The sequence below is a fragment of the Actinia tenebrosa genome, unplaced genomic scaffold (genome assembly GCF_029948245.1).
Source record: "Actinia tenebrosa isolate PJP-AT-01 unplaced genomic scaffold, QUT_ActTen_1.0 PGA_scaffold1__47_contigs__length_23844297, whole genome shotgun sequence".
NCBI lineage: Eukaryota > Metazoa > Cnidaria > Anthozoa > Actiniaria > Actiniidae > Actinia > Actinia tenebrosa.
Genome location: NW_028292578.1, coordinates 12,699,198 through 12,719,076, shown reverse-complemented (window position 1 = coordinate 12,719,076; position 19,879 = coordinate 12,699,198). Strand labels below are relative to the sequence as shown.

At 38.0% G+C, this 19,879-nt stretch overlaps 3 protein-coding genes across 3 annotated transcripts; all 3 read right to left on the bottom strand.

Moving 5' to 3' along the window:
• Positions 1–1,054: 1,054 nt before the first annotated feature.
• On the bottom strand, positions 1,055–3,833 carry LOC116306660 (monocarboxylate transporter 10-like). The gene is made up of 5 exons (XM_031716739.1): positions 3,707–3,833; positions 3,329–3,651; positions 2,490–2,753; positions 1,899–2,268; positions 1,055–1,302 (listed from the first exon to the last, which is right to left on the bottom strand). Exons 1-5 carry the CDS (start codon positions 3,831–3,833, stop codon positions 1,055–1,057), a joined length of 1,332 nt encoding a protein of 443 aa, XP_031572599.1.
• Positions 3,834–5,167: 1,334 nt separating this feature from the next.
• On the bottom strand, positions 5,168–11,338 carry LOC116306665 (uncharacterized). Its single transcript, XM_031716744.2, has 4 exons — positions 10,285–11,338; positions 7,662–7,903; positions 6,788–6,904; positions 5,168–6,294 (listed from the first exon to the last, which is right to left on the bottom strand). Exons 1-4 carry the CDS (start codon positions 11,116–11,118, stop codon positions 6,252–6,254), a joined length of 1,236 nt encoding a protein of 411 aa, XP_031572604.1. The 5' UTR covers positions 11,119–11,338; the 3' UTR covers positions 5,168–6,251.
• Positions 11,339–11,438: 100 nt separating this feature from the next.
• Positions 11,439–19,372, bottom strand: LOC116306657 (chromatin assembly factor 1 subunit B). The gene is made up of 14 exons (XM_031716735.2): positions 19,136–19,372; positions 18,925–19,030; positions 18,299–18,325; positions 18,104–18,221; positions 17,706–17,809; positions 16,647–16,743; positions 16,383–16,479; positions 15,997–16,090; positions 15,838–15,907; positions 15,449–15,537; positions 14,893–14,941; positions 14,511–14,636; positions 13,301–13,491; positions 11,439–13,033 (listed from the first exon to the last, which is right to left on the bottom strand). Exons 1-14 carry the CDS (start codon positions 19,253–19,255, stop codon positions 11,532–11,534), a joined length of 2,790 nt encoding a protein of 929 aa, XP_031572595.2. The 5' UTR covers positions 19,256–19,372; the 3' UTR covers positions 11,439–11,531.
• Positions 19,373–19,879: the final 507 nt, after the last annotated feature.

The following is a 19,879-nucleotide window of genomic DNA, read 5'->3' as shown; positions in this document are numbered from 1 at the left end:
TTAGAACTCCCTTGTAGTATCCTTGTCATCCTTTTCTTACTTAGTAATGGCGCTGGAAGCGAAGATTTCACGTCAATATTTGAACTCTCTTTCGATGAAGAACCGACATTAGGATTTGAGTGGAGACTTCTCCAAACTGCTTGACGAAAACTGGCGAACTCTCTTTCTTCAACCTTGGTATTTTCCATGACGAGTTAAAGTTAGATTATTCAGTCTCTAAACGTTTTTCTTTTTCGAAAAGTTTAAGTAACAATTAGAATTAAAATGCATGTTTGTGACGACTGAAATGTGACGAATGAACTAAAATTTGAATACTGCATGGTTGGAGATATATCTTCGAAATATTAAAAACAAAAACAATATTAGTAGTATTCATATACTTTTATAATAATAACTATAAAACTATAATTTTTTATTGCAAAATTACGAAAAATATTTCAATTTTTTAAAATCTCGTAACATGATGGATTTTCCCGCCAAAATGACGCGCGCGCGCAAGACTAGCTGTGAATGTACGCTGTGTGTGGTGGGTGGCAAGTTTTCTATTTAAAGTTGTCTCCGACTAGAAATTTTATGCCGAAATTTCCAAAAAGTCGGTGGATAGATCAGATCGGCTGGATAGATCAGGTTTTTATAATTAACTATAGTTTTAAATTACTGCCATTTTTTAAAACGCATCCCACATGGAAAGGAGCGACTAAGGATCGTAAGAGATCAAAGACACAGGCGATGATCGGGTCTGCTGGTCATAGCAAGGGGTTAATCATCTACGGTCTAGGGGCCGACTAACCTCTCCCTTAGGCTTCGGCCTAGCTTCCTGATCAGTCTGTAAATCCAGGGATAGCGGTGTCGGGGCCGAAATCTCCGGCATAGCCGTAAATGCTTCGCGCTGCCATACTGCGCTTCAGCACTACGTCTGGAGGTATGGTCCTAAATTCTTCAATCGATAAATCAAAAACAATACCAGGAACCTATCTGCGTGGCAGTCACTCGGAGTTTTTTTATTGTGAAAAAAATTTCTTCACAATTATTTACTTTGATTCTGTTTTCACGATTAAACGATCATTACCATAAAACTCGACACATTCGTATTCACCGTTTCATTGGAAAAGGATTTTTTGTTGTTCTCAGACAGATCTTCAGAAGTTGGCAAAAGTTTCAGTTCTATTGGAGAAGACGCGAGTTCCTTGTTGGTGAACTTAACACATTTTAACAGAAACAACATAGCAGAGCCGAAGATGACGATAGCTCCTGACAAGAAGAGAGTGACGTCATAACTCCCCATAATATCGGCCAGGTAACCTGAAGTACAGATATACGATAGTTAAAATTGATTAATTGCGGTTTTGGTTATTCTGTGAACTCTGTAGTGGCAAGCTGCACGATGAAATTTGATTTGGTGAAGCCTCTGTAGAGAAATTCACCGCTCGTTGGACAATTCGATCTTCGATTTTTATCAATAGCCTGAAACAGCCTTTTTGCTGATCAAAATCTCGGCAGAGCTAAATTCACAGATTGAACCCTGCAACAACTTCTGGGCTGATCTAAGTCAGGGCATGTCTAACTCACAGATAGAACCCTGCAACAACTTCTGGGCTGATCTAAGTCAGGGCATGTCTAACTCACAGATAGAACCCTGAAACAACCTCTAAGCTGATCCAAGTCAGGACACGGCCAACTCACAGATCAAGATTGGCAGGTTGTCGAGAAGCAATCCGCTATGCGCGCGTCGTGCTTCTCCTGACTTGTCTCGTGTTCTGCCAATCCCCGCGTGCTTTAAAACTACACACAGCACGCGTGCGCGTTTTCTATTTCTTCACGGTTGAATGATAAATTCTTAAGCACATTTGGACTGCATTTTTAGGAGTTTTTTTTGCTTCATAGGTCCGCGAACTTACCTGCAAGAGGAGGACCAATCGAAATGGTGATCCCAGTGGCGAACGAAAAGAAACCCCATCCTTCAGCCATCCGTTCTCTACCAACACATTCAAACACATTCAGCGCCACTGGAGTATTAACGCCACCATCGAAGAAACCAATCACAAGAGAGTATGCAATGAATTCCAACGGCGCACGCGCAAAGGGGAGGAGGATCGTTGCAACACCAAGGATAGCTGCGGTGATTTGAGTGACGAGGAAGGAATTGATTTTACGGTAGTTGCAGAGTTGACCGAAGATGACTCGTCCAATGAGAGATGCAAGACCGGTGTAGAAATAGTACCAAGAGGATTCATCTGTGCTTATGCCAAGCTCTTCACAGTAGCGAGCCTAAAGGGAAACAAATTGAAAATCAAAAAATCATTTGAATGAATCTCATTACCAGCTTACAATGGCAGGCAAACACTGCCCGTCATGTGCTATCAACCAGAGAGTATTCTATTGCTTGTTATCAATCAGCTAAATGAATCTCATTATCAGCCTACAATGACAGGAAAACACTACATTTAATCCCCCACCCCCTTCCTTGAAGGACCATAAACAATACATACCAAATGTGCACGCGGTACAAAGTATCCAAGCATGATAACAGTCAACGACAAAGCATAGATGGTAAAAGTCGGGATTCTCCACACGGAAAAATCCAGCAAACTAAACGGCTTGACACTCGGTTTATTCAAGTTTGCCTCATCCGTCGAGTTTGGCAAACCTTTACGAATACTTGGGTTGTAAGTACAGCCACAGAACGAAGGAATTAAGGCCACGAGGGATAAAACGGTGAACGTTGTTTGCAGACCGTAATGGCGAAGAAGAAGCTAAAAAGTATCAAAGACAAAAACATTAAAAATTTATTTGAATTTATTTGAGGAGCTGTTACTTAAGGCTCAAATATCACACGTAGCAACTGAATCTTCTCTGCAGCTTGTCTCACAACTTCGTTGGGACACAAGTTGCAAGAGTGTTCGCAATCGTAATGATGATGATGAGGGACCTCACAGTACGATCATTATCATGCCACGGAGTCGACGTATACATTAAAGAGATCAAAGACATTGAAGAGACGCAAACGTCAAAGAAGACGGCGCGAGTGCATTTTTTCGTGCGCGCGCCGTCCTCAACGTAGTTGGCGTCCTGGACAGGAAGTAAAAATGCTGCAAATGGCGTCCTGTTGAGAATGTCAACGACGTTGAGGACAGCGCTCACACGAAAAAAGGAGCTCGCGCCGTCGTCTATTGAAGTTTGCGTTTTGATGCTAAACCAGACTAATAGAGCCGACAACCGCGCGCGAGGTTATTGCTTATCCAATCAGAATACGCAAACATGACAACGTCAATGTCACGGTACGCAGGACTTTTCATTGTCATACAAAATCTATAAATAAAAAACTTACTTGTATAACAGGTATCATGATCAACATGCCACAGCTACTTCCGGCACACGTGACTCCCGTTGCTAAGGAACGCCATTTCGAAAAGTAGTCTGTCACGACGATGAACGCCGACGTGTACGCACAACTTGCTCCAAAGCCGAATATTATGGTATACGTGACGTAGATGACGGGGAGATTCGGTGCATGCGCAGTTAGGATGAGACCTAATGCGCATGTCAGTCCTCCGCCAATGGTCACTAGTCTGTAACCATAACGATTACAGAGAAGGCTAACGAGTGGAGCGAGAAGACAGGAAATAGCCAAGGCTCCGGAACCAACCCATGCTATAAATTTGTAACAGAAAAAAATTACCACATTCCTTTCCATTTTTTTGAATACAGTCGATTCTCTTTGAACGAACACTCTCGTAAGCGACCATCTCCTGTAAGTGACCACTTTCTCCTGGCCCTGAGGGTGGTCGCTTACGGGAGTGTTCGTTCAAAGAGAAAGATAGGATGATAGCCATGATAGGATACAGGAACAATTGAATCTGGTCTACGATTTACGCGAGACAAATTCAGTTTACCAGGGAAAAAAGACTTTATTAGTGTCCCTCCTTTCATGGCTGCCACCACGCGATGGTGCAAAGCGTTTATAGCTAGTAAACTTGGTAACATGATTATGAAGAAATGACTAAGTAATTTATTTATTCAGCCATGCTTCGTGGAAGCCTCTCTAGTGCTGTGACGTCGTTGGTAATCGTATTCTAATGTCCTCATGATTGGTTCGAGAAGTTACTGACGTCACTCGAAAACAAAATGGCGGCCAAGTAAGATTCGTTAACTTTGGATCGGCTCTTGAATTGTTCAGGAATGAATGACATAACTTGGAAATCAACAAAGCATCCCGAAAAATCTTTTGAAGAATTTCCGCTTCGTTCTTTTCTTTCTAAAAATCTTGATATATATCGCGATACTTCAGTGTAGCACGAACCATCTGAACTTATGAGGCTCCGAAATGACTTCGTTTTTTCTCCCCTTTGAATCGAGTCAAATCCAGCGCTTTGTGACGTCACAAATATGCTAATCAGCCTTGATGATGTCATAATTGGATTAAGCAAAGTCGAGATGAGGAGATTAGATCAATGCGAGAGTTTGAATTCATAACAAAAAAGCTTTAGTACAATTCTGAAATATTTGGGTGTAAATGTCCATAACGTGAACATTGAAAATGTTCTTGATTCGCAGTGCACCATGGGAAGTTAAATATTAAATCCGAATTTAGAAAGGACCAGCTAACTTGCTTTTATAGCAACGCTCACGTAAACCTTTGACAAGGCTAATGCCCTGTAAATCACAGTTATCAAAAAGAGAGATATTTTTTAGAAGTCTTAAATATAGAGCGTTAGAGTCGAAAAAGGCTGCGAAAAAAGGAAACAAAAAAGTAGTAATTTGACCTCCGACTTGGCCTCCGTCATCGAGCTCAGCATACTATCTATGTACACACATTTTAGATTACAAAAATAAGAATATTCGGCTGCAATTATACAAAAAAATCTACTGGTTAAAATGTGTTTCTTAATGTTGCAGGATGTATTGTATTCTGGGTTATTGTATTGCAGGGTATTGTTTAGCTCCAAACTCATTGTTCTCGGCTATTGTTTTATTGTCTTCATGGCTCAGGTGTGCCCTGCAACACCAAGAAAGAGCTGTTAAAATAAGCAAGATTTGTTATTTAACTCTTATTTACCACACAACTAAAATCACAATTGATTTAAGCATATTTAGTTTTTACAAAACTTATCAGTGAAAAAGCTGAGTTTATAAAGTTTAGATTATTTAAAGAACTTAAAAACAGGAAAGTGAAAGAATTTATTTTATTAACCTATCTATGTAATGCGTACCCTTTATACTTTGGAGTACCATTTTTTACTTTGAAATACATACATTATCAATTATTGATACTCAATGTACATTATATTTTCAACGTTTCATTGTTATATTTAGGAAATGTAATACGCATAGTCTTAATACTTGTTGGCTATTGCATTATGGAGGAAGAGTACTTTTTATCTTGGGCGTAATGTTTTCCCATTTCAGACCATGTGTCATTCTCTTGGAGCCAGCCCGCACCGCTTGGAACGAGTTACATGATTGGATTAAAAAACAATAGATTGGTCATCCAAACAATAGCACTAAACCTAACCTTACAAAAGCGGTACTGTACTTAGGGAGCAATGAAAATCCAGCTTTCGAGCGGTACTGGCTTACTCTTCTATTGAGAATAATATTATTCGTATGAGTTGTATCCATATTCATGTGTCTTCTCATAGACCTTTTACGAGAAGACAAGCATTTTTTTGATAGCAAACATGATGCATTGTGGTCTAGCTTGGGTACAAACATCTTTTATTCATCATGGTGTTGTTCGTACAAAATCTAGACCACAATGCATCCTGCTTAACAAACGTTAAAAGAAACTATGTGTAACTGTTAAAGAATGAAATGATACTCAAGAGAATGACATACGGTCTTATGGAAAAACAAGCTTAAAGTTAGGATAACAGGAGCATAAAAAGAAATGGCACAAATTCCATCAAGGTACTTGTGATTCCTTTTGTATTTTCCTGTTAGCCTTGCATTTGCGATAATTTTGAAGTGGACCTATAAACAATTCTGTATTTTACATGTAAACTCTACATTTCAATTTATAAATATTGAATAATAATACTGATATAAATATTAATATTCTTGTTGTTGAGAAGTCTGAAAAGGAGAAATTTTTTGTCATCGTATTAATACTTTAATAGCAATTACTATCTATTATTATCTAATTAGTGTGATTTTATTTTGCCTGTGAAAAAAAGTTGTATAGAGGCTTTGCAGCATCACGTGGTGGCAGCCATCTACAGCCATGAGTTTAGTTAGGATCATCTTTGAAATGTTTATAGAACAACATGATTGCGATAGCCATAATATTCAAGGTACCTGTGACAAAACAATAATCAAGTATTAGTTGTAGTGTATCACCCTTAACAAAAATAAACTAAATAATAATAATCTTTTATTTGTTAGAGCAGTCTGATTATTTTGGCAGCTTTCGCTGATGTGGGCCTGCTTTTACTCACACACACTACCGTTTCATTTACTATTTTATGCACACAATGCTTGACTCACATGTTGGTTTTTAGGGAGGGAGGAATACCAGAAAACTGGCAGAAAAACCTGTCATGGCAAGGGAGAGAATAACACATCAAACAAACTCAATTCACATCTGGCATTCACAGGGCTTGAACCAGCAATCCAACCACTTGGACTCACAGCGGTTAAAGACAACTTATTAGCAGCATAAGCCACCCAGCACTAAAGCAAGTGTGGTTCAACTAACAACAACTGAATGGTCATGTGGTATAAAATAGGACAACATCAAACCAAATAAGATGAATGAGTCTATAGATAATTATTATGACAAACACCTTACGTTATATTCTTGGAATTCAAAGGCAGGGGCTCTTTTTTCTTGAGTTTAGGTTTGGATCTTTTTCTTTTCTTTAATTTTTCTTTTGCTTTTGCCTCTGCCCTTTTTTTCTTTAACCACCTAAAAAGACATCCAGAAAAAATATAAATTAACAGTTATAGCATAAGTTAGTATGCTTAAGTTTTACAGTACAACACACCTACAACCATGGCCACCCAACTTATTTTTTACCAGCGCCGTTAAATCCTTTCCTGCCAAGTGTTTCCATCAATTAAAAGACTTTTTATGAAAGTATCCAGCATTAGCCAGCAAAGGGACCAAAATTTCTTTAAGCATTTTGGTGAAATATAATTTTAAATATTTGTGATCATGCTGAGTGATTTCATGTGCAAATGCACAAATTATCGCTGTCTGATTGGCTAACTAGTAAAAAGATAAGTTGTTTGGCCACTGTTAAACACATCGCACTGTAAGGATTAAGTTTTTAACACCATTGATCAAGATAATCACGTAGAAACAAGACATTAAAATTTTATTGAAACTAGAGTACAAACACTAAAGGTGTGAGAAACTTTGCACTATTTAGTAGTAAATAGTGCTAATTAAACAATAGAAAACAATAGGATTAGCATATTTTATTAGTATTTAGTGGTATTTATGTTACACACTTATAGTGTTTGTACTCTACTACAACTTAATTTAATATTTAGATTGCTAGCTGTGCAGTTTACAGTGTTATTACAGTTAGCTTGTGTATAGCAAGCAGTACATGGGATTTTTTCTTCTTTACATTAATTTTGTAAAAAAAATTCAAAAAATGCACAAAATAAAGATTGTCATTATCAAGGAGTAAAAACATTTCTTTAATGTACAGTACCTTCGAAAAGCCTCGTCACATAGCTGTCTGTCTCTGATCATAAACTGTCGGGCCTCTTCTGACTGTCTTCGTTCTTCATATTCTCTTGTGACCTTGTACTGCTGTCGCTTCGATGCAAGCCAATCCTCATATGCTTGTTGTGCTTCTATTGTTTTTCGTTCTCTTAGTGAATCATCGGTTTTGTTTAGTTCTTCTTGTCTCTTCCGTTCTCTTGCTTCCTCTAATTTTGCTGTTAACCATGCCTAAATATGGAATAAATAATGAAGCATGCAAGTTGAGTGTTTTCGTAAATAATGAATGTTGTGGTAGTACATGGTATGTACCTCACATTTAAGAAGTGGAACAACATGATATATCCTCTTCAGATGATAAAAATACTATAACAGGATGGTAAGAATCAAACGACCAGAATCATTCGTGGTTTCATTTTGTAATTTTTTAAAATTTTTTGGTACTTCACAACATACCCTTCTAAGACCCTCCCCACCCATTGGAAATTACAATCCCCCTCTGTGGTGGAGGTATGGATATTTTATGGAACTACACAATATACCCTCCTCATACCCTCCCCCTCCCTTGGGCATAACAGTCCCCATTTGTGAGTGAGGTATGGATATTTTATGGAACTACACAAGGTACCCTCCTCATACCCTCCCCACCCCTTGGAAATTACAATCCTCTCTGTGAGGGAGGTATGGATATTTTATGGAACTACACAAGGTACCCTCCTGAGACCCTCCCCACCCCTTGGAAATTACAATCCCCTTCTGTATGGAGAGGTTAAGGCTATTTTCTAGTATTATGCAATAAACTAAGTTTTTCATTCAGAGAAAAAAAGATGGTGAACAAAAAGGATGATAAAAAGAGCCCCGTTTAGTAATGAGTAAGAAATACAAAAAGGCAGCCATCAAACAATGACAAAAACCCTTGAGAGTAAGAAAAACACTTCACAGCACCTGGTCATTTTCATCTACATCTCTTATAATCTCATCTTCTGTCACATGTATGTTTCTGTGCCTTATTACGTAATGCTGATAACATGCAGAGCTTAGAATGATGGCCAGACATCAGACAATGTCCGGCCAGAACTATAACTTATCAGGTTAAATCTTTGCCTTGTCAGTCATTTTCAGCAGTAATGTTTAGCCAGAAATGAGGTACAACTAAGCTAAAATTAATTTGACCTGTGATAATGACTGGTAAATGATCGAACATTATTTTAAGCCCTGACATGTATGAAATAAAAATTGTTGTCCAGGCCGAAAGCAACAAGCTCATGAGCAAGAAGATGACAAACAAAATGAGAATTGATGTCTCGTAATATATTCAAACCAGATTTAGTTCTATAGGACTATGAGTGCAATAAGTGGAAATTTTCATTGTCTGTAGTTTTTTCCATAAATTGAAATAAATCAGGCTTGATTAAATTCACGAGACAATCCAGTCATTTGCTGATCAGCTTCTTGCTTTCAGCATAGACAATGTTATTTTGGAATTGCTTATTATAAACAGTGTGACTTTTTGGAGTTGAAAGGGGGCAATTAATATGCAATATTGACTTTTAAGTCAAAACATGTCATGACAATTTCTACTGCCTGAAACTACGAGTCAAGATACACATACAACGTTCAAGATCTCTCCAAGCTTCAAAATGTTCCTAAGTTCAAACACAAATATTACCAAAAGTGATGTCTAACGATAGTAAAAAGTAGGTGTATGCGCAAAAAAAAAAAAGGTGTCGGCCAGTTTTGCCAGACAGCAAACTTTCTGATAGTAGAGAATAGATGTACGCCCCAAAAAAATGTTTGTCGGGCCAGTTTTGCCAGATGGCATCTAATTCAACTTTCTGATGACATAGTAGATCATAGTTAATTAATTAATATTAACTATGAGTAGATTAATTTCCATGAAAGAATACCCTCTAGTCGGCACCCCTGCAGATTACTAATTATCAGGAAACACTATTAATCTGGATAATCAATATATCAGATCAACTCTCAGACAGTAAAAAAGTAAATTATTTTGGAATTTCAAGGTTTTCTGTTATCAAACTCATTAATAATTATTCATGAGACAAATTATGAAAAAAACAAAATGTGCAGAAATCTTTGTGAATTGGATACAGAGGTCATTTGTTTTTGACTTGAATATATTGATTTTTTGTCTTTTAAAATTTTTTAGAGCAATTTCATTTCTCTGCTATCTTTATCTGTATGTTACAGCTTCCACTGTGTGCGCCTAGACAGATCGACTAATATCATATCAGGGACCCCTGTAATTCACCCCAGGTTGTAGATTTCTAGAATTATCATAGGTGAATTGTAATGAATCTGATGATGATAGTGAGGATAAGAGAGATTAGCCAGTATGGAAAAAGAGCAACGCATCCCACGGTAAAATGATTAAATCTACAGCTGTTTTCTTTTAGAAACAAAGTTAGGGAGTCAAAAATAATCACATTACGTACATGACCAAGGCTATAGATATTCAAACAATTCTAGCTACAGGAACAATATTATTAGAGCTATATATTAGCCCTACCTGTTAATAAATAGTGGATTTTACTAAATATAGGAAAACTTACACACAGATAATTGATAATTCTATTATTATAGAGGCGTACCTGAAATGCTCTTTCAGCGTCTTCTCTTTTTCGTCTCATTTCTTCCTCTTCTCTCTGTTTCTCTTCTTTCTTTCTTTTAGCTATCGCTTCTTCTCTCCTTCGTTTTATTTTCAACTGTTCTTCAGTCATACCGTAGACTGATTTAATGTGAGAGTAGTCATCATTACGCGAGCTAAGCTTCGCACTTGTGCTTCTTCTTTCGGGACTTCTACTACTTCGTTGATCCTTTCTTCGTCTATAATCACCAATGTTCGTTGTTTTTGGTCTTGGTTTACTTGGAGGCTTCTCTTCTGGTCTTTTTGGAGAGTTTTTTCGTTTTTCTTCGCCGTTAGCAACGCCATTGCTCTCGTCCGTCGTCTCGGCTTTCTTTTCCCCGGGGCTCAGCCCCAGCATTTCAAAGTATTCCGCCTTGATCTCACCAACATCAACAAGTTCGAACTTCCCGTCCCGTTCTATTAAAACTCGATCTCCAATCATTTCAAGATTGGCGGGTTTCTCTTCCGATTCTTCTTCATTACTCTTTCTTTCTTCTCCGTTCACGTGTTCCTCGACATCTTCACCCTTCGACTCTTGACCCTCTTCTGTTAACGATAATTTTCGGTCCAACTCATCAGCCAAAATCCCTTCTCCACTAGCTTCTCCATTGACGTGTACTCGACTTTCTCCATTTATAGTAGCTTCTCCATTAGAATCCTTCGAAGATTCTATATCTTCCTTCGATTTTAACAGAGCTCGCGGAATGAATTCTTCTTCGTCTTCAGACGTGTTTCTTGATGGCGAGGTGATAGAGATTTCTACCCCACTTCTCGGCTCACTTAGTAAACTTTCTTCCATTTCTATCAAACAATACAAAAACTAGCTGTAGGAAGAAATCAGAGTCATTATTTGTGATGATCTGTTGAAGAAATTCAAGACGCGAATGCGAGTTGTTTTGATCGTAGACTGTAGCAACCTAAGTCACGTGACAAAACAAAAATACCACAGGAAACCCAATCGCCTAACAACACCATCGCAAAAGCCGATATTTTTTATTTAGTTTAAAAAATTTTAAACTGTAAAAATCTTACACGAGACTAAATAATGAAAGTGATTCTTTACATTCAATTAGAAGAAAAATGAAATTTGATATAAATTACATTTTTTATATTCTTTTGCCTACTCTTTACAGATTTTCTTTCTTTTTTAATCCTTTTTTCCAGACTAAAAACTTATTATGTACTGTACATTAACTTGTTTTTCTTTCACATTTAGTCTATTACAATCACAGTTGGTTCTAAAGGAATAGGTTTTCTAGTAGGATTTTCTTTGACAGCCGTATTAGAATTCCCAGTAGTGGTAATAGCACTGATACTAGTGAGAGGTATTCTTTGCTTTTCTTGCTTGACATCTGCGCTGGTTTCATTCATATTTGCCTTGTTTCTATTAGCACTGGGCTGCCCATTACTATCATCCTGCTTGGTGGAGGTCAGCAGAGTAGAGAGTATTCTCCCCTGCACTGGATTAACAGAATCGTTATTCTGGTTGTCAATGGCCAAAGGTCCAATTTGTTTAGCCATTGAAGGATTTTGGCCGTCGAGTTGGTTGCCCTCAATTCCTTTCGATCTAACAGACACTTGTTTAGGTGCATTCGCAACAGTCATTAATGGGACCCTTCTTGGCATAGTTTGCAAGATAGTTGGTTGAGTTCCCAGACTGCCTGTTGCTGCTGTCGTCATAGCAACAGGGTTTGTCGTCAAAGCAACAGGGCTTGTTGTCAGAGCAACAGGGTTAGTTGATACAGGTGTGGTTCCTGCCTGCAAACTAGTTGTCTGTCCTGGCTTTGACAATGTTGCTTGATTATTTTGAGGCTGTCCAGTGTTTTGTGTGTTACTTAATGTCTGTCCCACACTAACAGTTGTCTGTCCAGGAGGGACAGACACCAGCTGTATACGTCTAGTTTGGGATTGAACTGTCTGTCCAGAACTAATGGATGTCTGTCCAGGAAGAGCAGTCACTGACTGCATGATAGGTTGAGCTTGAACTGTCTGTCCACCAACAGGTGTCTGTACAGAAGGAATTGTTGTGAGCTGCACTTGCATAGGCTGAGTTTGAACTGTCTGTCCATTACTGACATATATCTGTCTATGACCAATGAATGTCTGTCCTTGAGGAACAGTCACTAACTGCACACGTCTAGGCTGAGCTTGTACTGTCTGTCCAGGAACAATAAGTGTCTGTCCTTGAGGAACTGAATAATGAATGTTACCAACAGAATTCACTGATGGAACACTGTTTCCTCTTTGCATCACTTGACTTGGCATTGCCGTCACTAACTGCACTCCTCTAGGTTGACTTTGAGCTGTCTGTCCAGACACTAACATCTGTCCAGCTCCTTGATTGGTTGGTACCATTGGGACAAAATTAGCAGGCTGCACATTATTAATAAGTGACTGTATTGATGCTAAAGCTGGGTCAGCTTGGCTCGTTGTCACTAGCTGCACACATCTAGGTGCAACTGCCTGTCCACTATTTGGTTTGGTTGCTGCGACAGCATAATCTGACTGACTCGAAGGTACTAATTGGACTCTTCTGGGGGTAAGCTTATTCTCAGGGGGTTTTGTTGGTGTTATGGTTTCAATCTCAGACATTGGGACAGTGAACTTATCAATCTGTGGTGTGTCTTTCTTCTTTGGGATAATGTCCTCTGGTGTTTCATCAATGTCCATTTTTTGATGGACAGGTGTCAGAATGACCCCCTTTTGAACTTTACCTAATAAAACAATACATTTTAATTTTCAACATTCAAATATTGGAAACCAGTATATATGCTGAATTTGTATCCCACTATAAAAAGTCATTGATTGGTTGATTATATGTGGACTGCGTAGCACTTATGAAATACAAGATATAGAAATATAGATAAGTTATAGTGCTTGGGAATGAGGTTATTCCGGCAAAAGACCCCTGGAAATAAATTCAGAAAAATTAATTTCTGACCTCGCTGGGAATCGATTGATTGATTTAAATATCATAGTACCTGTAGCAACAGGGATCTCTGCTGGTGTACTTGGAAGACTTGAATTATTAAGATTATGAAATTCAGTAGGATTTTCCAGCACGTCTTTGACTGTCTTTTCGTATGGAGTGCCAAGCTCATTCTCTTCAAACTGAACCATGGAACAGTAGCCATCAGTGGATGAAACAATAAGAATCTTGCCATCATTGGACCTGATAATTTAAACACCAATTATATGTTTGAACATAATGCATAAGTTAAGACCATAATATTCTATGTGGTTCTAGAAAATATCCATACCTCCCCCACATAGGGGATTTCGAATTTCCAAGGGGTGGGGAGGGTCTGAGGTTGAGGGTATATTGTGTAGTTCTAGAAAATATTCATACCTCCCCCACAGAAGGGGATTCAAATTTCCAAGGGGTGGAGATTGTCTGAGAAGGGTATATTATGTAGTTCTAGAAAATATCCATACCTCCCCCACATAGGGGATTTCGAATTTCCAAGGGGTGGGGAGGGTCTGAGGAGGGTATATTGTGTAGTTCCAGAAAATATCCATACCTCCCCCACAGAAGGGGATTGGAATTTCCAAGGGGTTGGAAGGGTCTGAGGTTGAGGGTATATTGTGTAGTTCTAGAAAATATCCATACCTACCCCACATAGGGGATTTCGAATTTCCAAGGGGTGGGGAGGGTCTGAGGAGGGTATATTGTGTAGTTCCAGAAAATATCCATACCTCCCCCACAGAAGGGGATTCGAATTTCCAAGGGGTGGAGATTGTCTGAGAAGGGTATATTATGTAGTTCTAGAAAATATCCATACCTCCCCCACATAGGGGATTTCGAATTTCCAAGGGGTGGGGAGGGTCTGAGGAGGGTATATTGTGTAGTTCCAGAAAATATCCATACCTCCCCCACAGAAGGGGATTGGAATTTCCAAGGGGTTGGAAGGGTCTGAGGTTGAGGGTATATCGTGTAGTTCTAGAAAATATTCATACCTCCCCCACAGAAGGGGATTCGAATTTCCAAGGGGTGGAGATTGTCTGAGAAGGGTATATTATGTAGTTCTAGAAAATATCCATATCTCCCTCAAAGGGGGAGGGGTGGGGTTGAAATTTCCAAGGAGTCAGAGAAGGATCTGAAAAGCATATTTTTTATTCTTCTTTATGTAACTCTCATGATGTCAAAATCTCTCCATAAAACCATAAAATAAAGAGCAAAGAGCATCTTACCAGGTCAAATCACTGAGTCCTGAGTAGTGAATATTTGAAATATAACCAAACGGTATCTTGTGTTGGGTGTCGTATAGAAGAACAGAGTTGAGCGTTGCAACAGCGAACACCATCCGATAAGGAAGCCTAAAAAACACATCAATGAGATGTCAATACTAAGTCCTTCATCTCTCATAATAAATTTAATATTTTTTTTCCAAATTTGCTTGATATGACCACCAAACAATGGTTCCAAGGTGAGGTTGAATTTGATAAAATACAGTAAATGTATTAATTAACACATCCGTCCTTGACTTGAAACCATTCTTTTGTGGTCACTCAAAAAAATTTGAGAAAGGTGCTTTGGGATATCAAAAATACTTTAAAAATGTGGCCATCTTACTTGAAGAGAGAAGATGTTTCTTGCTCTTTCTCATTCTCTTTTTCCATTTCTGAAATGAAGCAAAATAATGAATCAAGGAATGCATTTCCTAACATGAATGCACGTCTATTCTAATTTGTTGCAAAAGTTTCATGTTTTCATTTGAGATTAATATGAGTGTTGAGTGTGATGGTCATCTGTGTGAGAGTAGTCTTCAAAAAAATTCTGTTGGTGACTGATATTGCATTAACTTGAGTGACAATGTTTTGTTAACTGTGCAGAATGCTAACCAGGACACCTTCAAGGAAATTAAGTAATTACAACATAGAGTAACATAAAGAAAGGAATCAAATTACATGTAAGTCAAACTTAAACCAATCAGGAACAAGTAACGAGTAACTGGGAAAAAACTTAGATTTTATCAATATCTATGGAAATGAGAGATAGTGATTGGCTGGGGCCAATACGGTACTGGTTTTGCTCTCTCCTGATTGGCTAATGTTTTTGGACCTTCAATCTTGTTCAAGTGGTCCCGATTAGTCTCCACGGTAATTAAAGTAACAGCATTTCCTTTTACCTTCATCTTTTTTCTTCAATTCAAACAGTAAGGGACAACACCTCACAGCTACTGTAGGTTTCTTGGGGCTTGGTAAATACAGAACAGGCCTAAAATAATGGAGTAAAAACCCTCAATTTTATTAGCTTGAAAAAAAATACCTGCACTGATCTACCAGTATATCAGGGCACAGCTAATTAGTCACAGGTTGAATTAGAATTTGGTGTGCTGGGATTTGCAAAGGGAGAAAGTTGGAGAAAAGCCTTCAAATCTAGGGATAGAGCCAGCAGACATTATGCAAGTGTGATGTTGAGTCCAGGAATTTAAACTCAAGACCCCAGAGGTGAGATTCAAGTGCATGACTGCTATGCCACCCTTGGGATAATGGGGTACTTGTACTGGGTACTTACTTGTTTGGTGATCCTCTTGTGAAGACAAATGTAGCATTCATAGCTTTACTCGGCATATCTATCCTGCCAGCTGATAAGAAAGAAAAGATCAAAGTTTTTAAGAACCCTAAGTTGGCCAGCATAGGTATTTAAAGTTCTAAGTGTTGTCATTCCATTCACCTGGAACAATAAGGAGTGAGCCATCAGGAGTGAAGGTTGGTCGACGGAAAAATGACAACAGTGTTTCATCATGGAACATCTTTAGCTGTTTCAACTGTTGATAAAAAAATGATGGCAAAAGTTAGTTGTCGCTTCAGGTATGTTATTTGACACTTTCACCCTGGGCAGAATGCGCCCATATGCATTTAATAATATTATTTTCTAAAAATGTCAATAAGTTTTTTCCTGTCAACTATGCAATAAATTATTTAGGATGTTATTGTTCATAATGACAATGGTAGTGTTGGTGTTGGTGATGGAGTTACAATGATAATGATGATGATAATGGTGTTGTTGAGGTCCGTTGTTGATGATGATGATGAAATCTAATTAAAGTTTTACGCTACCTCTCCCCCTTCTGGAATTTTAAGCTTTGCAGATCCTGATAATTTATTGATGTTGTAACAGTAACGATATGTTTGTGAACAATAAATTCGACAGCTCCTAAAAAAATACACAAGAAAGTTACTTCAGTACAAGAAAATTATTTCACAGAAAATATCAATAACTCTCCTAAGAGGTGTGGAGGTTGTGAGGAGGAGCTGGGTAAGGGGGACTTAAGGTCTATCCCATCCTATTATCTATAGTAACTAAATTGTTATGTTAATTACCTGTCACTTGAATTCGTAACAATGTACTGTCCAAGTGGATCCCAACAGACACCTTGTACATAATGCTTATGATCCTTGAGTATTTGTAGCTTCACACCTATATGAATGTAAATTACATTTTTCAACACAAAAATCCTACAGTTGAGACCTATTATTTCAAACCCCAGATATCACTAATTTCCCGTCATATTGAACTTGAGACTGTGTCCAGTGGACTTACATCACTACATGGAATATCTTAATTTACAATTATTTAAAAAAATTTCTCGGTACCTTATATTCACGTACTGGAAATCTATTGTATTCTCTTGCATTCTTTTTTAGGTTTGTTCTCTTGTACAACTAGGGTTCTTCTATTTTTTTTTTGTACACGAAGGAGTAGCCCCTTTTCTCTGGCCCCAGATCTGAGATAATGGTACTCCACTGTATTATATTACTAATACCCCATTCACACCAAGGCTTAAACATGTTTTAAAGTGGTTTAACTTAACAGGTTTGGAAAACTATCTATGAACACTGCACAATATTTGGTAAAATAATGCATGAAAGCTATCCTTTGTCTTGCTCTGATAATATTTTAGAAAGTTTCATTATATTGTAGGTTTCTAGTTTCTCAATTTTTTTTCCTAATGAAAACATAGTTTAACTAAACACGTTTAGTTGTGAATGGGGTATAAGTATTTTTATTATTGAAAGCTAAGGGAAATAACAATAATTAGCCTAGGTAATCCTCCTGTCAGCCTTAAAGAATATAACAAGTGAAACATTGTGATTCAGCTGATGAACATTCAGCACAATACAGGAAATGATTTTGAGTAGGACCAATAGACCCCTTACAGCAGGTCAGAATGCAGCTCAATTTGGAGGACATAACAATAGGTTTTCGAATTTTCAGGAGATTGAAATTCTTTTGTTTTATCCTCCAAATTGATCTGCTTTGACGTCACAGGGGTCTATACTCACAAAGTGTAACTCTGGTACTTTGACAAATGTTCTTTTTTTCTATTTTCATTTTCCTTTACGAGTGTGAATTCATACAGTTACTGAGTATTACTATACCTTTGACAACATCCCATACTATAGCACTGTTATCGACAGATCCTGATATAAGCTGAGATCCATCAGGAGACCATGCTAAGTCATACACATCTTCGATGTGACCTCTAAAAGATGAATAAATAACACTTACTGCATTTTCATTAATTCAGAACTGACCGGTCCAAGAGGCCAGTTCTGAAATGGTTATGCGTCAGTCCTTAAAACTGGACTAACATGGCTTGAACCAGTTCTAAAAAATGATGTGTACCATTTCAGAACTGGTCCCTTGTATGATTAGTTTAAAATAATGGAAAGTACCCTTAGTCTTAAGCTGAAAAGATAATGGATTTGTGCTATTCTATCCATTAAAGTGCGTGCAAAAAAGAAATAATAATTAAGGGAATGGTAAACATTTGTACCTGAGTACTTTGTGAGCAGACCAAGATTCTCTATTTTCAACATCGTCATCTTTATCCTTCAGTGGCTGTGCACATTGCTCTTGTGCCAAATTTAGTTTCCATAATATAATAACTCCATCTGGAACATAAAAAACGATGATTGACATGTAAGGGATTGATTGACAGTTGTCAGAATCAAGCAGTAAATTGGCTTACCATCGCTTGCAGATGCTAGGAACTCCTCTGAAAAATAAAATAATAATCATCTTAAGATCTATGACTTATTCTTGGTATGGGAGGCATGGGTGGTGTAGTGGTTTACCACTCGCCTCTCACCACTGTGTTCCGGGTTCGAGCCCTAGCTCAGACTGGATCATATGTGAGTTGAGTTTGTTTGTTGTGTTCTCTCCCTTGCCACGAGGGTCTTCTCTGGGATCTCTGGTTTCCTCCCTCCGTAAAAAGCAACATGTGAGTTGAGTGTTGTATGTTGTAAATATAGAATGTAGTTGTAGTGCGTGTGGAGGGAACCTCACAGAAGTGCCCCGCATGGGGAGTGGTGGTTGTAAAATATAATTTGATTTAATTTAATTCTTAAATGTAATTTAAAAATTTAGGTTACTCTAAAAATATAATTTCATATAATTTCGCGAGGGCACATTCTTCCGTACCACCCCTCCCCCATCCCCGATTTGGGATCTCTATCCAGACTTAGGAAAAAAGCAGTGTAATATTCAACAAGGAATTGTACATTAGCTTTAGAAACGATAAAAAGAAGTAAAGAATTTTTAAATTATTGAAATACATGTACATATATGATCTTTTCGAAAGAGTTTTCTACAAACCATTCGGGGCGAAGCGAACCACATTGACTGCTTTGTTATGTCGAGAAAGATTTGACAAAAACTCAGTTTTTGCGTTTCCATCTGCTTTAAAAGACAACAGCCACATCTAAAACGAAACAAATGATACTCCATAATCTTAAAAATCCAAAAAAGATGTTCTCGTGTGGATAAAAATGAGAAAAAAATCGAGCCAAACATGGCGAAAGCTAACCTTCACGTCGTTGTCAGCACCGGCCGAAGCAAGCCGCATCGTGTTGCCGACTTTACAAAAATCAACGCTCAAAACGGGCTCTTTTCCATGCCAAGATATTTCAGGAGTAGTCAACTTCATATTGTCCCCGTTTTATCTAAATATAAAGCTGTTATGAGAGACAAATTTTCTTAGTTCTTCTTCGACTTCAACCGCGCCAAAATTATAGTTTCGCGCCACTGTGAGGGCTACCATATAAGGTATTGATCTCCCGAGGGTTTCCCGCAAAAATCCCGTACCCTCTAAAAGTGTCTTTTATAAAAATTTATATTAACTTAAAAGAAAATTGTTTTTCTTTCTTTATAAAAAGTAATTTACAAATACATAAGAAGAGACGAAACTATAAATTTATGATTGGAATAAAAATGAAGGTCTTTTTAGATTTAAAGATATAATTCTTGTACATTATATTGAGATAGTAGTGTTTTTTTTTTGTTCTCCTGATGTGTATTAAGGAGAGACAATATGTCATATAAAGGTTAAAACTCATCGTCTAGATAAGTTTGGGGTTAGGTACCATGGTGCGAGCTGTGCGCATCAATCAGACTACGCCCTACCACGGAGGTAACCATGGCGACCGGGCCACAGCTCACCAACTATAGTCCAAGGTGCTTGGGAGAGGAACTATGGCCCGGGGGCCATGGTACCTACGACCCCCAACTACCACAAGCACCTAACCCATGCAAGCAGAGAGCCTCAGCAACT